This window comes from Pyrgilauda ruficollis, unplaced genomic scaffold (assembly GCF_017590135.1).
Source record: "Pyrgilauda ruficollis isolate IOZ18807 unplaced genomic scaffold, ASM1759013v1 scaffold3, whole genome shotgun sequence".
NCBI lineage: Eukaryota > Metazoa > Chordata > Aves > Passeriformes > Passeridae > Pyrgilauda > Pyrgilauda ruficollis.
Window position 1 is genome coordinate 13265919 of NW_024524377.1, and position 16096 is coordinate 13282014.

A 16096-nucleotide genomic window follows, 5' to 3' on the forward strand; every position below is an offset into this window, starting at 1 on the left:
CCTGTATTGTGGAACATATGCCTTCTGGTGAACTTTGGGGTGCAGTGCCCAGATCTGGGAATAGCGTGTTCTGTTAGAGAACTCCTGGACTGTACAGAGCAGGATTCTCTTTCCTTCAGCTAGCAACCTGCACCCTCCTATCCTGACCTCTTCATTCCCCCTAGCAGGGAGAGCTAGGATGAGAGTCTCTGCCACTGATCCTCAGGCCGTGGTTGGAGCCGTGATTGGATGCCAGGGAGATCCCTGAGGAGGGAGCATAGCTCCCCAGATCCTCTTCCCCCCAACAAGCAGAGTAGATGGCATCCAGTTAAGTGAAATAATTTATATAATTAAAGACATCTTCATACAAAACCCCTGGCTTGGCCCCTAGATGGTGAGGGCAAAGCAGGGCAGGCTGGAAAAATTACAAAGCACGCACTGGAGAAGGATGGTGAAACCATGTCCCTCGTCCCTCTGTACACAAGGCGCACGGCAGCGCCAGGACGCCGTCCCTTGACACAGTTCTAGCGATCGGGCCGCTGGACGCAGAACACTTTGGCTTGGTGGTCGCCAGAGGTGGTCACCACAATGGAGGCATCCCTGCAGGGAGACAGGGCTCAGAGGTGGGGCTGGGGGCTTCCAGTATCCCTGATCATCACTCCCAGCCCAGCTCTGAAGTGCTGCACTCCCCCTTGAGACCCTCAAGTCTCAGCATGGACCTAGATTTCTCCCCCACCTTGGGACCAGACCACGAGGGCACTCAAAGAGGAGGCAGCTTGTGATATGAGCTCCTAGGCTGGAGGCCCCTGTTACCACTGCTCCCTCCACCCAGCAGGGAAGGGGTCTAGGCCTGCTCACTTGTTGACGGCGAAGTCGAGGATTTCAGCAGAGTGCCCTCGGTACTCGCTGATCATCTTCCCAGAGCGGGCGTCCCAGAGCCGCACAGCCCCGTCCAGGCTGCAGGTGTACACCACAGCCGAGCTCTCCTCCCACAGCAGCTGCACGATCCCTGACTGGGGCAGGGGGAGACCACAGTGGGGATCTCCAGCAAGTGTTAGCTCCCCCCATGTACCCCCACCCCCTCATGGTGTCTGCCATCCCCCCAGGAGAGCCAGACCCCAGGGCCAAGCACATCCGTTTTGCAGAGACTGTGGCTGCCCTCTGGGGAAGCCCAACGCTAAGGGAGAAGTACAAATTGGGAACTGGTCCTTGGGCTCCAAAGGAGCTCTCCAAAAGGCCCAAAGCCCACCTCCCAGGCCTGGGCAGGGGGGGAGGGCAGTACCTCGTGTTGGCACTTATGCCTCAGGCTCTGTGTGGAGAGGTCGTAAATAGCCAGTGTGCCGTCAAGATAGCCCACAGCAGCCAGTGGCATCCTACAGACGGGAAGAGGCATTACATGGGACATGGGCAAGCAGGGATGGAAACACATAAAGGCTCCAGGTAAAAGGCAAACCCTATGCTGAAGGCTACAATGCATTGAGAAGATGAGGGACAAACTGATCCCTGAAGCCATCAAACACACCACTTGGGAAACCCAACAGTACAGCAAGTCAGCAACCAGCCCGTGGTTTGTGAAGATGACAATGTCCTGACAGGAAAACACCTGTCTAGAGTATCCCAGCCAAGCAGTGGTCCACCAGGCTAGCCCAGAATCCCAACAGTTGCAGGGAGGGCTGAGCAGCTGGTGTCCCTTGGCCTCATACCAAAGGGATCTGGCATCTCCATACCCAGCTGGGGAGGATGGAGCAAGAGAAATGCAGCAGATTGAGCGCAAGGGATGCAAATGGATCTGTATGACAAGCCCTGTAAGATGTAGCACTGAAGAGGGGCTGTCCCAGCACTCACACATTACAGAAGCCCAGCGACTCCACTGAGTTGGACTCTGCCTCCTCGCCCTCACTGACGGGTGCCTTGGGGGTCACGCTCTCCATCTTGAACACGCACACCACCTGGGTAGAGGGAGGGACACTGTACCCCGAGGGCAGGAGACCCAGATGCACAAAGGTCCCGTTCGCACTCCATACCGAGCCTGCGCCCTCATTAGAACAAGGCGCGGCCGCAAATCCTCAGCTGCCGGGAGCAAACAGGAGGGAGGGAGCGTCCCTCCAGGAGCCGGCGGGACCACCCAGCCCGCGCTCCGCCGCAGCGCGAGGGCGCCGCCTGCCGGCTGCCGATGGCCGCACACCGGCCCTGCCTGGGAGGGGTCCCCAGCGCTCCTGGCTCTGCCCCCGGCCCACGCAGACGCACCTTGCCTGTGGCAGAGTTGATTAGCTTGGCGTGACAGTCCACAGAGCCCGTCATGATCAAACTGCCATCCTGGTTGCTGGCCACACACGTCAAGGGGTCCTGATGGCCATCCTGGCCTGGGGGGTGAGCAGCAGGTATGAGCTTTATGTGCCCTCCCCACAGAGACCCAGTGAGCCTTGAAACACACCACCCTGCAGCCTCCACCCTGCCTAGCTCTGCCAGCACCCCAGCAAGGTACAGCCACCGCTGGGGATAGACAAACCCTGTGCCAGGCTCCCTCCTGTCCTCACAGGATGCCTCCTCTCCACCCAGGCAGAGGTCAGAGCCCACTAGAAGGGGCTGTTTGCCAACTAGGGAGTAGCCCAGGTGACAAACCTCTTGCTTCTTCCTTACCTTTCAGGACATGCAGCGAGGTTCCCTGCTTTAGGTCCCAGATGCGCATGGTCCCGTCTTCATACCCCACCACTGCTCGCTTTCCTGGGTGAGACAGAGATAGCAGATAGAGACAGGGCCCCCCCATCCCCCCACCTCCCATTCAGCACAGACTGGGAGAAGCAGGAGGGCAGATGGCCCACACAGAGCTGGTGACATTTCACACTGCAGAGAGGCCCCACGCCTCACCATCGGGCAGGATCCTGCCACATGTGGCTGGGCATGCTGGACCCTGAAAGGTCTTGCAGTCCCCACTGGGGATCTTCCACATCCAGGTGTTGCCATCAGCTGTACCAGCCAGAAGTACGTGGGCTTGAGGGTGCCACTCCATCCACTGAGCAGAGAGAGGGACAGGCAGCGTCACCGAAGTGCTGCCACCCCACTTGCTGGCTGGGGAGCCCCCCAGAGCACCACTCACCTCCAAGTCTCCCACCTCAAAGGACCACACTTCCTCCTTGGCATCCACCCGCCACACTTTGATAAGCCCAGACATGTCACCTGTGGCCACGAACACAGAGTCGTGACTGAAGCCAGCACAGGTGACCGAGTCCTTGTGTCCTGTAAACATCAGGGGACAGAGACTGCTCAGGCAAGCTATGGACGATGGTCAGGAGAGCACAGCATCAGCTGGAGAAAAATGTGCGCAGATAGACACTGCAGAGAGGGGACACAGCTGCTCACTGCACCTCACCTGAGCACTCAAACAGCAGCTCCCCGTCACTCACACGCCACACGAAGGCCTTGTCATCCTCTCCACCTGTCACTGCCAGCGTGTTGGTCTTGGGGTCAAGGCTCACACAGAAGACAGAATCTTCACAAAAGAGCAAAGAGAGGTTACATGGCTGATCCCACCTCACCTGATGTTCCCAGGGGATCCAAACCCTGTGCAGCACTGGTCTGGGTGGGACGTCAGCAAGCTGAACTCTCAACCCAGCCCAGTGTGAATCAATTCTTCACGCGGGAGAGGAGGGGCACAGCCTTTCTGCTGAGCTTAGGGCCAGCTGCTAATGGAATGAGAGGCCCAAAGGGCTCTTCTGCCAGAGCACAAGGCAGAAACAAGCCCAGGGCAGCTCAGAATCCTGACGGCTGTCCCAAGAAGGCTAGGAGACAGCAGCCTAGCAAGGTGCACTGCACCCCTGGACTCTGGGGCCAGCCAAGATGAAACCATGTCCCCAGGGGGGTCCCAGCTGCTTCTGCCCGTGCCCAGCACTCACCCGAGTGGAGCGAGAACGTGACCTCACTGTCGTCCTGTGCCTCCATGCCGTCCTCCACCCCCTCGTCATCCTCCGACTCCCAAGTCTCGGCATCGGGCTCTTCTGCCCCCTCGTCCTCAAAGTCCACGTCCTCCATCTCCTCGGCCAGGTCATCTGCAGAGGGCGAAGGTCAGGGCGCGGCTCGCGGCTGCCCGGCTCGGCGGGACAGCGGGGGATGCGCGGTGCGGCCACGAGCCCCAGAGCAGGGAAACCGCAGAGGAACGGGACGCGACACGGGGAGAGGCCGCGGGCCGGGGGGATGCACCGGCCGGGCCCGGCACTGGGGTGGGGCCGCAGCGCTCCCGGTGCCCCGGCGAGAGGCCGGACCCCCGCAGGCCCTGCCCGCTGCGTGGCGCAGGGCGCCCCGTCTCACCCGGCCCGGGCGGGCCCAGCTCCACCACCTCGATGATCTCCTCGTCGCCGTGCAGGTCCAGCGCCCCCGGGCCCTCCCCGGGCTCCATGCCGACCCGCCCGCCGCCGCCGCCGCCGCTTCCGCCGCGCGCCCCGCCCCGCCCCGCTCAGTCCCCGCCCGCCCCAGCCAACCACGGCCCGCGGCCGCGCGCGGATCCCGCCCTTTCCGCCAGCAGCGCGAACCGGCCCCGCCCCGCGCGGCGCACTCTGGGAGATGCAGTTTTCTGAGCACACACCGTGCGGCGCCGCCCGCCGACACTCCCTGCGTGGCGAGACTGCAGCTCCCGGCATGCAGCGGAGCCGCTGGCGCACACCGGCACCATGGCGGCGGCGCGAGGCGGATTGCGGGGTAACGGCGGACGGGCGAGCGGGTGGGCAGGAGTCAGGGGGGCAGCCCCGGGGCGGGGGAACCGGGACCGTTCCGCCACCTCCCTCACGGCACTGCCCCGCGGCCTTCGGCACAAGCGCCCCGGGACGCACCCCCGCCCCGCCCCGCTGAGGACAGGGCTTAGGGCCACGCCCCCGCTGCGCTTGGCCACGCCCATTGTGTTGGTCACGCCCCCGGGTCAGGCCCCGCCTTGGAGCGCCCTCTGGCGGAAGGGCAGGCCTATGGCAGGGGGATAGGGATGGACAGGGAAAAGGGCAGGGAAAAGGCAGGGAAGAGAGCCGGGGTAAGGGCAGGGACAGCAGCTTCAGGCAGCCCGGGCTGGGCCCCCCACACTCTACCCCATGGCTGCCCCTCCCTAATGCCTCTCTCCCCGCAGGACTGCTGATGGCTGTAAGAGCTTCGGCGTGCCCTGCCAAGGCCTGGGCGCGGCCGGACGCCCGGGGCACACGGCTCTTTGGGCAGAGCTGCCCCCGGCCAGCCGGACAACGCGCCAGGCAGGAGCCCGGCAGCGGGGGGCTCCCCGAGGGGGTGGAGTACATCCCCACCCGCAAGAAGGGCAAGAACCCGATGAAGCCGGTGGGGGTGGCCTGGTGAGTGGCTCAGCTGCTGGCAGAGCGTTGGCTCTGGAAGGCTGCACTGCTCTGTGGGGCTGGAACAGGGGTCTTGGGGGTCTCTAGTGCTGAACAGGGCACTGTCCGTGCAGCCCCGGCGTGGCACAGCACCCTGGCTTCCCACCCACTCACTCTCTCCATCTCCTTGATCGCTGGCTGTCCTGCAGGGCCATTGGATTGCCTTCCGGCATCATCCTCTTCCTCCTGACCAAACGGCAAGTGGACAAAAACCGCCTTGAGCAGCTCAAAGTCCGCCGAGCAATGATGGAAGCCAACCAGGGCGAGTATGAGACGGAGCGGTACAACAGGATGGTCAGGGGGGCATAGCCAGGCTGCCCCACGGCCAGGCTGGCACTGCGGCACCCTGGAGGGACTGGCCAAGCTGACACCAGCCCCTTGGAACACATGACAGTGGTGTCTGCCCTGCGTGTCCAGACCATGAAGTGGTTGTGGAGCTGAACAGGGACAAATAAAGTGAAACAGCTCAGTGCCACTGTGGTTGCTCCCTCAATGCTCACCCAGGCTCTGCCTGCCTCAGCAGCGGGGCCCCAGGTGTTCTGCAGCTGGGCTTCTGCCCACAACAGCAGGGGCTACAGGCAGGGGAGGGAGGCCAGGCTTGCAGCAGTTTGACCTTGGTTTTCCCATCCCAAATCAGTGTTTGTGCTGCACCAGGCCGCAGCCCCCACTGGGTCTGCCCACAGGTTTTTTGAGGGAGTTGCCACAAGAGTGAGACCGGCACTGTCTGGAAAACTGAAGTGTTTTATTTAGCAAGTGCAACTTTGCCCACATCCCTGGCTGCAGGGCCTCTGCAGTGTGAGCTCTGCCTCGGAGGTTCCAGCTGCCCCCTGCCCACACGGGGCACAGCCACAGCTCGGGGAGGGGGCATGGCCAGAGCCACATTTAAGGCACAGAGTGAATGACACCAACTGTTCTCTGCCAAAAAATCCCAGCATGATCCCAGCGGCTGCTGCCAGCTCCCTGTGCCCAGGCAGGGCTGTGACATTCCGCTGCCAGCCCAATGCCATTGGCACAGCCTCGGTAAGCGGTGCCAGAGCTGGGCTAAACTGCCTTAACGCAGGCAGCCAGTCCCCGCCACTGCTCTCAGAGCTTGCTGGGGGATGATCAAGGGAAGCCCTTTCCTTAGCAGCCTACAGGTAGGAATGCCAAAGCATTAAGAGTCACAGTAAGCAGACTATCCTGTACAGAGACCAGAGGAGGGGTGAGGGGCAGATAGAGAGGGACAGGAGGGGTGCCAGGGCTAATCCCGGCCCACTATCTGCAGGATGAAGGTGAAGATGTAGATGATGTCAGTGTAGATGGTGAGGGCACCGTAGACATACTCCTCAGGGCTCAGTGTGTTCTTCCTGTTTCCCAGCACAAGTTGGGTGTCATAGGCAAGGAACTGCAGGGACAGAGCGTGTCAGGCAAGGACCACGGGGGAATTCCTCCCTCCCCAGTCCCTGCCCCACACCCTCTGCCCGCTCCAGCTGCCAACTCACCAGTGTGAATGCGATGGCGCCGATGGCTGCGTAGAGCATGTGGAGCCAGGGCACCTGGCGGGAAGGGAGCAGGAGCAGGATGAGCCGGGGTGCTGGCAGGCAGCAGGGGAACAGGGCAGGTCCTGCCCGCACCCGGCTTTGAGGAGCTGCTGCCCATGCTGACGCACCCTCCCCCTGCAGGCAAGCTGCCTTCCATGGTACCACACCCTGCTTCCCAGCAAAGGGACCACCCAAACCCCTGCCTGCACCAGCCCTGCAGGGGACTGCCACGGCACCCCACAGCCCCTCTCTCCTGCCCACTCACATATTTGAAGGAGAGGACGATGGCAGTGATGATCCCGGTCACCATGACCACGATGCCCAGCACGCAGAACAGCCCCGGACAGGATGTAAAATCAACCTGATGGGGACACACACAAATGTCACAGGAGAGCCCAGGGTGTCCCCACTGACCTGCTCCCCACACCTGGCCCATGGAGTGCAGGGCAGGGTGCATCCCCCTCCTTGCCTTGGTCTGGAAGCAGAAGATGGTCACAACGATGGCCACAATGGCGGTGATGAGCATGGCAATCAGGACAGCTTTCGTCTCGTACATGCTACAGACAAACAAAGTCACCTCCCACTTCAGTATCCTCCCGCCAGAGGGGTGCTGGAGACCCTCCCCCACAGCCCCAGTCGTGGACAGGAGCTCTGCAGTCCCTGAGCCCAAGGGACTGGAGCATGCCCTGGCTCCTGGCAGCTTCTCAGCTGAGCTGGCTGCATTGTGGAGGACAGGAGGGACCCCAGATTCTGTAACAGCAGGGTCCCCAGGGCGTACCTGGCAATCGTGCCTGTCATCAGCCCCATGGCCAGCGTCTGTGGGAGAGAGGGGTGAGCTCAGCAGGCTGCCCAACTGCCCACATGTCCTCCTATCCCTCCCAGCACACCCAGCAGGAGCTGGGGTGCCATGGGGGCACCACCAGGACCCTTTGCCAGTCCCAGCCCACTCACAAAGATGCTCAGCAGGATAATATTCCAGGGGAAGCGTCTCCTGAGGACGAAACAGGAGAGAGGTAAGCTAGTGACAACAACCATGTCATGTCCCCCTTGCCCCCACCACCCAGGGGCAGCCTCAGGCAGGAACTTATCTTGATGCTCTGGAGACACCCCCCATACCCACACCCCCCACCCTGGGGGCCCTAGGGACTCACCGGGGACCCTGGCAGCAGGCCAGCACCAGGTAGGTCACCAGGAACACAGCACTGCAAGGAGAGACAGCAGGTGTGAGCCCCACAGCCCCCACCAGGATCAGCCCCTGGGCTGGGAGGCTGTGGATGGGGGCACGAGCTGGGGGGAGCGAGCCAGCAGAGCCCCTACTCACTATGAGGCGTAGTAGATGGCAACATTCCTCTGGACAAAGGAGCGGACAGGGTGGCTGTGGGACAGGAGGGACAAGTGTGAGGGAGAGGAGACAGCAGCTACTGTCCCCTCTGAACACCCCCGAGGAACTCAAGCTCCTCTTTTTCAGGATAAAGGTAAGGAGGAACCTTCTACTCACACAAAGGTGAACACAGAGATGATTCCCACTGTCACCAGGAGCTGCAGGGAGATGATGGCATAAACCTGCAAGAGACAGGGGGGTCAGCACTTGTCCCCCCACCCTGACAGGTGCCCCTGGCCCCTTGGGACTCACCTTGCGGATGAAGGCATGCCGGACTTTCCTATCGTCCCAGTCAACGGATTGGAAGGGAGAGCCATCCCCAAGGCCACTGTCACCTGTGGGGGACATCCCTCAGACCAGGGTCAGCCGTGCAGCCCCTCACAGCACCCCTCTTTCTAGCGCCCTCCCCCAGACAAACCAAGGTGCCCCACTTACCAAACCGCATAGGCATGCTGGGCATGGCCATGCCCGGATGAGGGTACCCCCCTGACGCTGGATACCCCCCGGGCTGCCCGTACCCCGCCCCCGCAGGGTATCCCCCAGGCTGCGGGTACCCCCCGGCGTAGTGGGGGGGCTGGGGGTACCCTCCGGGGCGCGGGGGGTAGAGGGGGTTCTTGTCATCGTAGAGCGGGGGTGCGCTGGGATTCGACATGCCGGCTCCCTGCACCTCCCACGGGCACCTGCAGGGGACAGAAGACGGGGGGCTTCAGCACAGGTGACCCTCCCCGGGCAGGACCTGTTCCTGGTGAGTGCAGCCACAGGTGCAGGGACAGAGGGGATCGTGCAGCCACAAAACCTCCCCCTCCCACTTTAATAGCGGCTCCTAATTAGTAAGGAGAAGTTGGCCTCAGTGCCAGCAGGTCAATAACAAGCGAGGGATGTCCCCTCGGCTGGGGCCACCCGCATTCCTGTGCCCTGAGTCCGCGGGACCTGCGTCAGTGGTCAGCCGCGGGCAGGGCACAGCCACGCGCTGACTCAAGCTGCGTCGAGGACGTGACCTTTCCAGAAGGGATCTGACCTCTCGGTCCTTAAAGCCCGCCCTGAGACTGCCAGGGAGGAAGGAGCAGCACCCCGGGCTGGTCTGTGGCTCCTGGTAGCACCACACCGACGACAAATGGCATCACCCTGCCAGCTGCCTGGGATGGAAACACAGGGGCTGATCCTCATCACAGCCACGCAGATCCCACTGCCTCTCCCATTTCGGAGGGATACGCAACAGCTGCATGTGTCACACAGGGGCTCCAGAACTCCTGAGTCCCCTTATAAGGGGATGTGACACCCACATCAACTCTACAGGAGATGGACCCTTCCTCGGGGAGCAGAATTGGGACCCCCCCTGGGGCTGAGCTCCCCTCCTCGGCCACAGCAGGCCCCCTCACAGAGCCCCCGGCAGCTGTGAGCAGGCAGCCCGGGCTCAAGGCCAGCTGGGCTTGGTCCCAGCAGGAGGAGGAGAAGGAAAGCAGGATCTTCAAGGCCAGGAAAACAACAGCGCTGCCAGTAGAGAGTGTCAGGCCTTTACCCACCTCCCACCCCCTCAGCACTGGCACCCCAGACCCCAGGAAGGTGACAGGATCCCCCACGAGCCTCCTGCCCGCAGCAGTGTTGTGATCTTGGAACCATCCCAGGGAAGGAACCAGGATCTGATCCTAACCAGGACCAGGCTAGGAGGGGATTGGGCACTTCCTCCTGTGTGACGCAGTGCTTCCCGCAGCCGGGCTGGGCAGGCGGCGATGCCGAGGGCACACGCATGCCGGGCTGGAGGGAGCAGTTCCGTGTCTGTCCCTCCATCCCTCCTGCCATCCAACTGTGCCAGCCATGGCCGAGCTGCCTTCACAGTCACACTGGCCTTCATCACTGTGATGACGACAGCGCCCAAAATAAATAACCGGTGTGGCAGTGGCCATGCGGACAGGAAGTTCACTTTCTCCACACTGTGGTTTCCCAGAAAGCACAGGGGACCCCCTGGTCCTCATCTGTGGGGCCAGGAAAGGCCCAAAATAGGACCTTGACCCTAGGAAAGCCTCTGTGACTGACACTCACGTTACAGGGGGACCAGAGTCCCCGGAGGGAGCCCAGGTGTCTGGGGAAAGCGGGGTGTATTTGGCCAGCACCAGATCAGTGGGGTCCTACCCTGTGCCCACGACCAGCACCTTTTGACTGCTCCAGCCCCTCCTGCTTCCACCGCATTGGGGTAGCCTTGGGCACAGGGAGGGAACCAGCCTGACGGGTCCCAGCAGCTGCCACACCCAAGGAAGCAGGCAGCCGAACCCTTCTAGGTCCATGGCACTGCATGGTCCCGAAACTGAGGTCACCAGTTAGATGGCAGAGGGCAACCCGGGGCCAGCTCAGTGGCATGACACGGTCCCTGGGGACAGGGTGCTACTCTGCACTGGCAGCGTGACTCAGCACAGATAAGGCACATACAGCAGGCACATGGGGCACAGCCAACCATCATCCCTTCCACAATCTCACGGGTAGCACAGGGTTGTGTCCCCACCATCCAGCGTGGCACCCCTGCCTGGTTCGGGCCCCTCCCACCAGCTCCTCCAGGTTGTGGGGGAAACACAGCCACCTTAGGAGGGATCATGGATTGGGGCACAGGACAGAGCTCCCCACATTCAGGCTGCCTGAGAAAGCACCTCACTCTTGAAGAACTTGGAAGCTGCCAGCAGTAGAGCACGGGTTGGTACAACACAGCCTAGTATGGCACAGCACAGAGTGGCACAGCCTGGTACAGTACAACAGGGCACAGCTGCCTCTTGCAGCACAGCACGGCTCAGTACAGCACAGTCCAACACAGCACAGCACAACTTGGCCCGGCCCGGCCCAGCCCAGGCCGGTCCTGCTCAGCTGACACGAGGGTCAGTACGGCCCACCCAGGCTGGATGTCCCTGCTGGCCCTCACCACTCACACACAACACAAATTTGCTGGGGTTCAGCATCACTTCTCCCACATCCCTGCCCCTCTGCAAGCTCTCTCCGGGGACACAGACATGGGACAGAGGAGTCCTCCTGTGCCTCAGCCCCGGCACCCCCACACTATCCAGTGCTGGTCCCCACGCATCCCCATGGTGTCACCCCCACACCCTGCCGGGCACAGGCCCGTGCCCACCCCTCCCGAGACACCCCACGGGGTCCGTGAGGACACCCTCCACAGTACAAGTGTCGCCGCCCTCCCACGAACCTCCCCGCACTACTCCCCGATTCCCTGCCACGCCATCGCGTGGGGTTCGGAAAACAGCACCGGTGCTACAGAGGGACCCCGGCGTAGGGGTCCCGTCCCCCCGCGTCCCTCCTCGCGGGACCGCGCTCCGTCCCCCTCCTCCCGCCGCCGCACCTCAACCCGACGTGCCCCCACCACTCCGGGGACGGGGGAGCGGGGTGTCGCAGCGCGTCCCCGCTGTTTAGCGACCGGCCGCCCACCCCCGTCCAGTCCCCGTCGGCCTCCGGGACGCTCCGGCGAGCGCTGGGACAGCCCCTCGCCGGCTGTGGCACCGGAGGGCGCAGGGCCAGGGGGGTGGGGGGACGAAGCGGGCGGAGGGGAGTCGAGAGAACGAGGGGGACCGCCGGGGGCCGCAGGCGGGACCTGGGAGCGGCGGGGGACGCGGAGCGGGGCGGGCCAGCCTACCTGCTGCGCGCTGCTCCGCCGGCTGCGGCCGCCACCGGACGGGACGGGCCGGGACGGGTCGGACGGGGCGGGGGCAGCCACCGCCCACCGCGCCCCCCCGCGGCGGCTCCGCGCCCTGCACCCGCGACGGCCGGGACCGGCGGCGGGGCGCTCTCCCGCCTGTTGCTCCCGGGGACGGACCCCGCTGGCCCTCGCCCGTCCCCCCGGGACTTCCTTCCCGCCGGCTCTGACGTCACTCAGGGACCCCCTTTTTCAAGCAGTGACGTCAGGGGGGACACCCCTCGCGGCGGCGGGGGGGAATCCCCTCCTCTCGGCGGGTGACGCGAGCATGTGTTCCCCCCCCCTCCCCGCTCCCGGTGCGGCGGCGGCGGGGCCGCGGCGGCGGCGGCCGGGGTGCGCGGGCTCGGGGCCGCCTGCCTGCGCCTTCTCCGCCGCGCCGCCGCCGCGCTCATGGCCTTCGCCGCCCCGCTGCTGTTCCGCCTGGGGTGAGTGAGCGAGCGAGCCGAAGAGGGAGCGGTCGCCGCTGCGGGACCCCCGCAGCGAGGCAGCCGCCACCGCCCGCCTTTGTGCTGCCGCCGGGAGGGAGGGCCCAGCAGCACCCTCCCCTGCTCGTGCGGAGCCGCCCGGGGAGGAACCTGCGGCCGCGGCGGCACGGAGAGACCGGGCTGGGGCTCAGCGCGCTCCGGGCGGGGGAGCGGGGGCGGGCGGTGCCAGCCCGGCCGCCGGGGCCGGGGATCAGCCACCGGCCCTCCCCGCGCCGAGCCGGTCACCCGTGCCGGGGCGCCTTCTCTCGGGTGTCACCGCTGACCTGCCCCGGTGCCCCGGCCGTGGTCACGCTGCCCGGTGCTGGCAGGAGCCCCTGTTCCACGGTTTCGGGCTCCCACCGCTGCTGCAGGGATCGCTCCCGGTGTGCCGTCCAGGGGTGCCCTCGGCCGGGAATGGGCTTTGCAACCCGGGTCTTTACATGTCCCTCATTGCACCATTCCCCGTCCCGTCCCAAATTGCTGCTGTGCAAACGGGGAGGACCCTCCGAGCCCCGCAGCCTTTGCACCCTCACATACACGGGGCCATTTCTTGCCTCCCTTTTCCTCGGCCCATTCTCTTTTCTGATTCCCCGGACCATAGCAAGCTTGGGCATGTCCCCCCATCAGAGCATGGGAGGAACAGCCAGCTCCAGCCCCTCCCGGTGAGCACCCCGCAGCAATGCCCCCCCCAGTCCTTGCTGCTCGAAGGAGCTGGAGGATGCCTGCTCGGGGAATCACTCCTGCCCTCACTACACACCTGGGTTGTGGGGTACACACACACCTCCTGTAGTGCCCCCGAATGAGAAGTGGCCCTGTATATGTTCCCTGTGAGAGTCACAGCCCCAGCAGTAGCCCCCTTCCCAAGTGGGCTCCTTAGGGGAAGTGGGATTTAATGCCTAGGGGTGTCTGCCCTCCCTAGGTACAGCCTGTACGCCCGCACACGCCTGGGATACCTCTTCTACCAGCGGCAGGTGAAGAAGGCCCGGGAGCGGTACCCGCACGGCCACTCCGTGCCCCAGCCCTACTGCTTCCCTGGTGAGTGCTGAGCCCCTCGCACACCTCGGCCCTGCAGTGCCCCCCAGCACTGGCACTGTGGGCTGGGGAGGGGGTTGCCATCACCGAATTGCCCAAAGCATGTTTAATGAAGGATCTGATGTAAGATGTGGGGAGTTTGGTCTGGACTCCCCCTTTTCCAGCTGGGGGGATCATGCCCTGATTCTGTCTCTTCCCCCCACAGGGGTGAAAATCCTGCCCATTCCCGTACTCTCCAACAACTACAGCTACCTGGTCATCGACACTGGCTCCAGCCAAGCGGCTGTCATCGACCCCTCTGACCCGCTGGCTGTACAGGTGAGACCCCCACAACCACTCTGACCTGGTGTTTGCCTGTCTCCAGGTGAGGGGGTGGCACGTCTCTGTATTTTGGCCTTAGAGGGGAGCAAATATGCACCTAATATGCAGCCCTTAGTGCCCAAGGCAAGACTGGAGCATGACAGGGGAGCTGGGGGAGACAGGGTTGAAGGGAAAGCTGGTCCTGTCCCCCCTAATCTCTCTGTCCATATTTCCTCCCCAGGCTGCCATCGAAGAAGAGGGGGTGATGCTGGAGGCCATATTCTGCACACACAAACACTGGTGAGGGGCAAGAGGTGGCCCTGGAAGGGTTGGTAGCTGCTGTGAAGACAGCCCCACCTGAGGTGACCCCCAGCCCTGCCCCATTTAGTGGGGGGAGTATGGGGGGGTACATTTAGGGTCTCTGACCTCCCTGTCTGCAGGGACCACAGCGGAGGGAACGAGGCTCTCTGCCAGAAGCACAGCTCCTGCAGGGTGTATGGCAGCGCTCTCGATGCCATCCCACGGCTCACCAAGTAAGTCCTGCACCCCCCTAGCACCCCTGTAAATTTGGAGAGAGCTTCATTCCCAACCACCGCTGTCTGCAGCACTCAGCCACCAGTTCCATGCTGGGCAGAGACCTGGCATGCTCCTGACACCAGTGTGCCAGAAGGGTTGCCATGGGAGGGGCGTATTTTGAGGTGCTGGGGCTGGGGGAGCACCCTGACGGTGCCCCTGTTCCCGGCACAGCCCGCTTGCAGACAGGGAGAAGGTGACCGTGGGCTGCCTGACCTTCGAGGCGCTCGCCACGCCTGGCCACACCGTGGGCCACATGGTCTATGTGCTGGACGGGGGCCCCTTCGGCAGCCCCCCCTGCCTCTTCTCCGGGGACCTCCTCTTCCTTGCTGGCTGTGGTGAGTGCACCCAACCCCAGACAGGGGCTTGGGGGGTTATCCCATCCTGGGATGGGCTTAGGGGTACCCCCCAAGCATGACAGGCAGTTGTGTGGGGGTCTAGGCAGGCCGTTTGAGGGCTCCCCTGAGACCATGCTCGCCTCCCTGGACCTGGCCATGGGCTTGGGTGAGGACACGCTGCTTTGGCCAGGTGAGTGTCCCCAGCAGCAGGGCAGAGCTGCTGGTGTCCCCCTAGTCCCACTGCCAAGGGGGAGAGCTGGGTGGGGGTGATGCTAAGGGCTGCACGTGGGGGTCCACAGGCCACGAATACGCACTGGAGTGCCTGACCTTCGCCACCCTCCTGGAGCTGGACAATTCCGCGCTGGAGGAGAAGCTGCAGTGGGCAGTGCAGCAGCGCCAGGAGAAGAGGAGCACGGTGAGGCATGGGGGTCCCTGCGTGCAGCACCCATCACCCCAACCCCTCACGGGCTTCCCTTGGCAGGGATGCTGCACCCCAACACCCTCTTGCACGGTGGGTGCCATAGGGGCAGGGGGCTCTGAGGGCATTCCCAGCTCCCTGCTGGGGTGCTGCCTCCAGCAGGGGAGCTGAGCAGCTGCCCCCACAGTGCCCCTCCACGCTGGGGGAAGAGCAGACCTACAACCCCTTCCTGCGGACACACCGGCCGGAGCTGCAGGAGGCACTGGGACTGTGGCAGGACGGGGGGGAGGACCCTGATGCCTTTCGTGCCCGTGTCCTCAAGGAGGTGCGGAGGCGCAAGGACCTCTACCAGGCCACCTAGATCTCCCCCACTGCCCGGGTCCCCCCTTTCCATGGGGCCGGGTGATGGTTGAGCCCAAGACTGTGTGGTTTGTTTTGCTGTGAATCTCCCTCCTGGGGTGCAGGGTAGGGGGAGGGGGAAGAGTGGACACCCCCTTAAGTGGCCACCCCATAAGTGATCCTTGCTTTTGCTCCCTCGAACTTGGGGGTCACCAGCTGTCACGTAGCAGCACCTCAATCCCCTCTTGGGGGGTCTGTAGCCCCCCACCTCACTGCTGGGGATATAGGAATGGCACCAAGGGCTTCTCCTACAACCCCCCTCCACTCCCCACTCCCCCGTTTTTCTGGGAGTCTCCAATTTCCCCTCCACCACCACCACCACTCAGCCCCCTCCCCTTAAGCCCCAGTGTTGTGCATCTCCTTTGTGGGGGCTGGGATGGAGCCAGCAAGGGGAGGCGGGCCGGCAGTACTACCTCCAGGCAAGGGGCTCCTCTGCAGCACCCCATCCTTGACGCCGGAGCCCCCCTGTACGTACACGCACACGCACGCACGCACACACACACACACACACACTGGGACGGGGCCATAGGGTCGCACTGCTGGGGTGTGGGGGGTGCTGCTTCACTGGGCATCGGAGCCACAATCACCCCCACGCCCCAAATAAAAGACTGGATCGATTTTACACCTGTTCGTCCCTTTCTCTC

At 63.7% G+C, this 16096-nt stretch overlaps 3 protein-coding genes across 6 annotated transcripts; 1 reads left to right on the top strand and 2 right to left on the bottom strand.

Moving 5' to 3' along the window:
* Positions 1-307: 307 nt before the first annotated feature.
* LOC121356554 (angio associated migratory cell protein) lies at positions 308-4688 on the bottom strand. 2 transcript variants are annotated; one of them, XM_041473156.1, is made up of 11 exons: positions 4559-4688; positions 3873-4025; positions 3350-3469; positions 3077-3216; positions 2848-2992; positions 2620-2703; positions 2227-2342; positions 1825-1928; positions 1262-1352; positions 838-992; positions 308-579 (listed from the first exon to the last, which is right to left on the bottom strand). In XM_041473156.1, exons 1-11 carry the CDS (start codon positions 4611-4613, stop codon positions 504-506), a joined length of 1239 nt encoding a protein of 412 aa, XP_041329090.1. In that variant the 5' UTR covers positions 4614-4688; the 3' UTR covers positions 308-503. The 2 variants fall into 2 exon arrangements, with proteins under 2 accessions (XP_041329090.1, XP_041329089.1); XM_041473155.1 differs by lacking the exon at positions 4559-4688 and adding an exon at positions 4285-4440.
* On the top strand, positions 4553-16074 carry PNKD (PNKD metallo-beta-lactamase domain containing). The gene is made up of 10 exons (XM_041473162.1): positions 4553-4671; positions 5087-5300; positions 13312-13427; positions 13630-13742; positions 13966-14024; positions 14165-14257; positions 14472-14635; positions 14739-14825; positions 14935-15050; positions 15241-16074. The coding sequence occupies exons 1-10, from the start codon at positions 4644-4646 to the stop codon at positions 15412-15414; spliced, it is 1164 nt and encodes a 387-aa protein (XP_041329096.1). The 5' UTR covers positions 4553-4643; the 3' UTR covers positions 15415-16074.
* Positions 6065-12194, bottom strand: TMBIM1 (transmembrane BAX inhibitor motif containing 1). 3 transcript variants are annotated; one of them, XM_041473158.1, is made up of 12 exons: positions 11869-12194; positions 8676-8920; positions 8493-8575; positions 8358-8422; positions 8181-8234; positions 8011-8061; positions 7811-7850; positions 7638-7675; positions 7329-7416; positions 7125-7220; positions 6821-6874; positions 6065-6723 (listed from the first exon to the last, which is right to left on the bottom strand). In XM_041473158.1, the coding sequence occupies exons 2-12, from the start codon at positions 8890-8892 to the stop codon at positions 6580-6582; spliced, it is 930 nt and encodes a 309-aa protein (XP_041329092.1). In that variant the 5' UTR covers positions 8893-8920; positions 11869-12194; the 3' UTR covers positions 6065-6579. The 3 variants fall into 3 exon arrangements, with proteins under 3 accessions (XP_041329092.1, XP_041329093.1, XP_041329091.1); XM_041473159.1 differs by lacking the exon at positions 11869-12194 and adding an exon at positions 11578-11762; XM_041473157.1 differs by lacking the exon at positions 11869-12194 and adding an exon at positions 9259-9422.
* Positions 16075-16096: the final 22 nt, after the last annotated feature.

What these genes read in the sequence shown, in the direction of transcription:
- PNKD (XM_041473162.1), top strand. Translation starts at nt 4,644, where the DNA reads ATGGCGGCGGCGCGAGGCGGATTGCGGG. An exon ending in TTCTGCACACACAAACACTG is followed by an intron (nt 14,025 to 14,164) that starts GTGAGGGGCAAG and finishes CCCTGTCTGCAG; the next exon opens with GGACCACAGCGGAGGGAACG. An exon ending in CCTCTTCCTTGCTGGCTGTG is followed by an intron (nt 14,636 to 14,738) that starts GTGAGTGCACCC and finishes GTGGGGGTCTAG; the next exon opens with GCAGGCCGTTTGAGGGCTCC.
- TMBIM1 (XM_041473157.1), bottom strand. Translation starts at nt 9,407, where the DNA reads ATGAGGATCAGCCCCTGTGTTTCCATCCCAGGCAGCTGGCAGGGTGAT. An exon ending in ATCTCTGTGTTCACCTTTGT is followed by an intron (nt 8,235 to 8,357) that starts GTGAGTAGAAGG and finishes CCTGTCCCACAG; the next exon opens with CCACCCTGTCCGCTCCTTTG. An exon ending in TCTTCTGCTTCCAGACCAAG is followed by an intron (nt 7,221 to 7,328) that starts GCAAGGAGGGGG and finishes TGTCCCCATCAG; the next exon opens with GTTGATTTTACATCCTGTCC.
- LOC121356554 (XM_041473155.1), bottom strand. Translation starts at nt 4,372, where the DNA reads ATGGAGCCCGGGGAGGGCCCGGGGGCGCTGGACCTGCACGGCGACGAG. An exon ending in CACGTTCTCGCTCCACTCGG is followed by an intron (nt 3,470 to 3,872) that starts GTGAGTGCTGGG and finishes TCTTTTGTGAAG; the next exon opens with ATTCTGTCTTCTGTGTGAGC. An exon ending in TCGCTGGGCTTCTGTAATGT is followed by an intron (nt 1,353 to 1,824) that starts GTGAGTGCTGGG and finishes TCCCGTCTGTAG; the next exon opens with GATGCCACTGGCTGCTGTGG.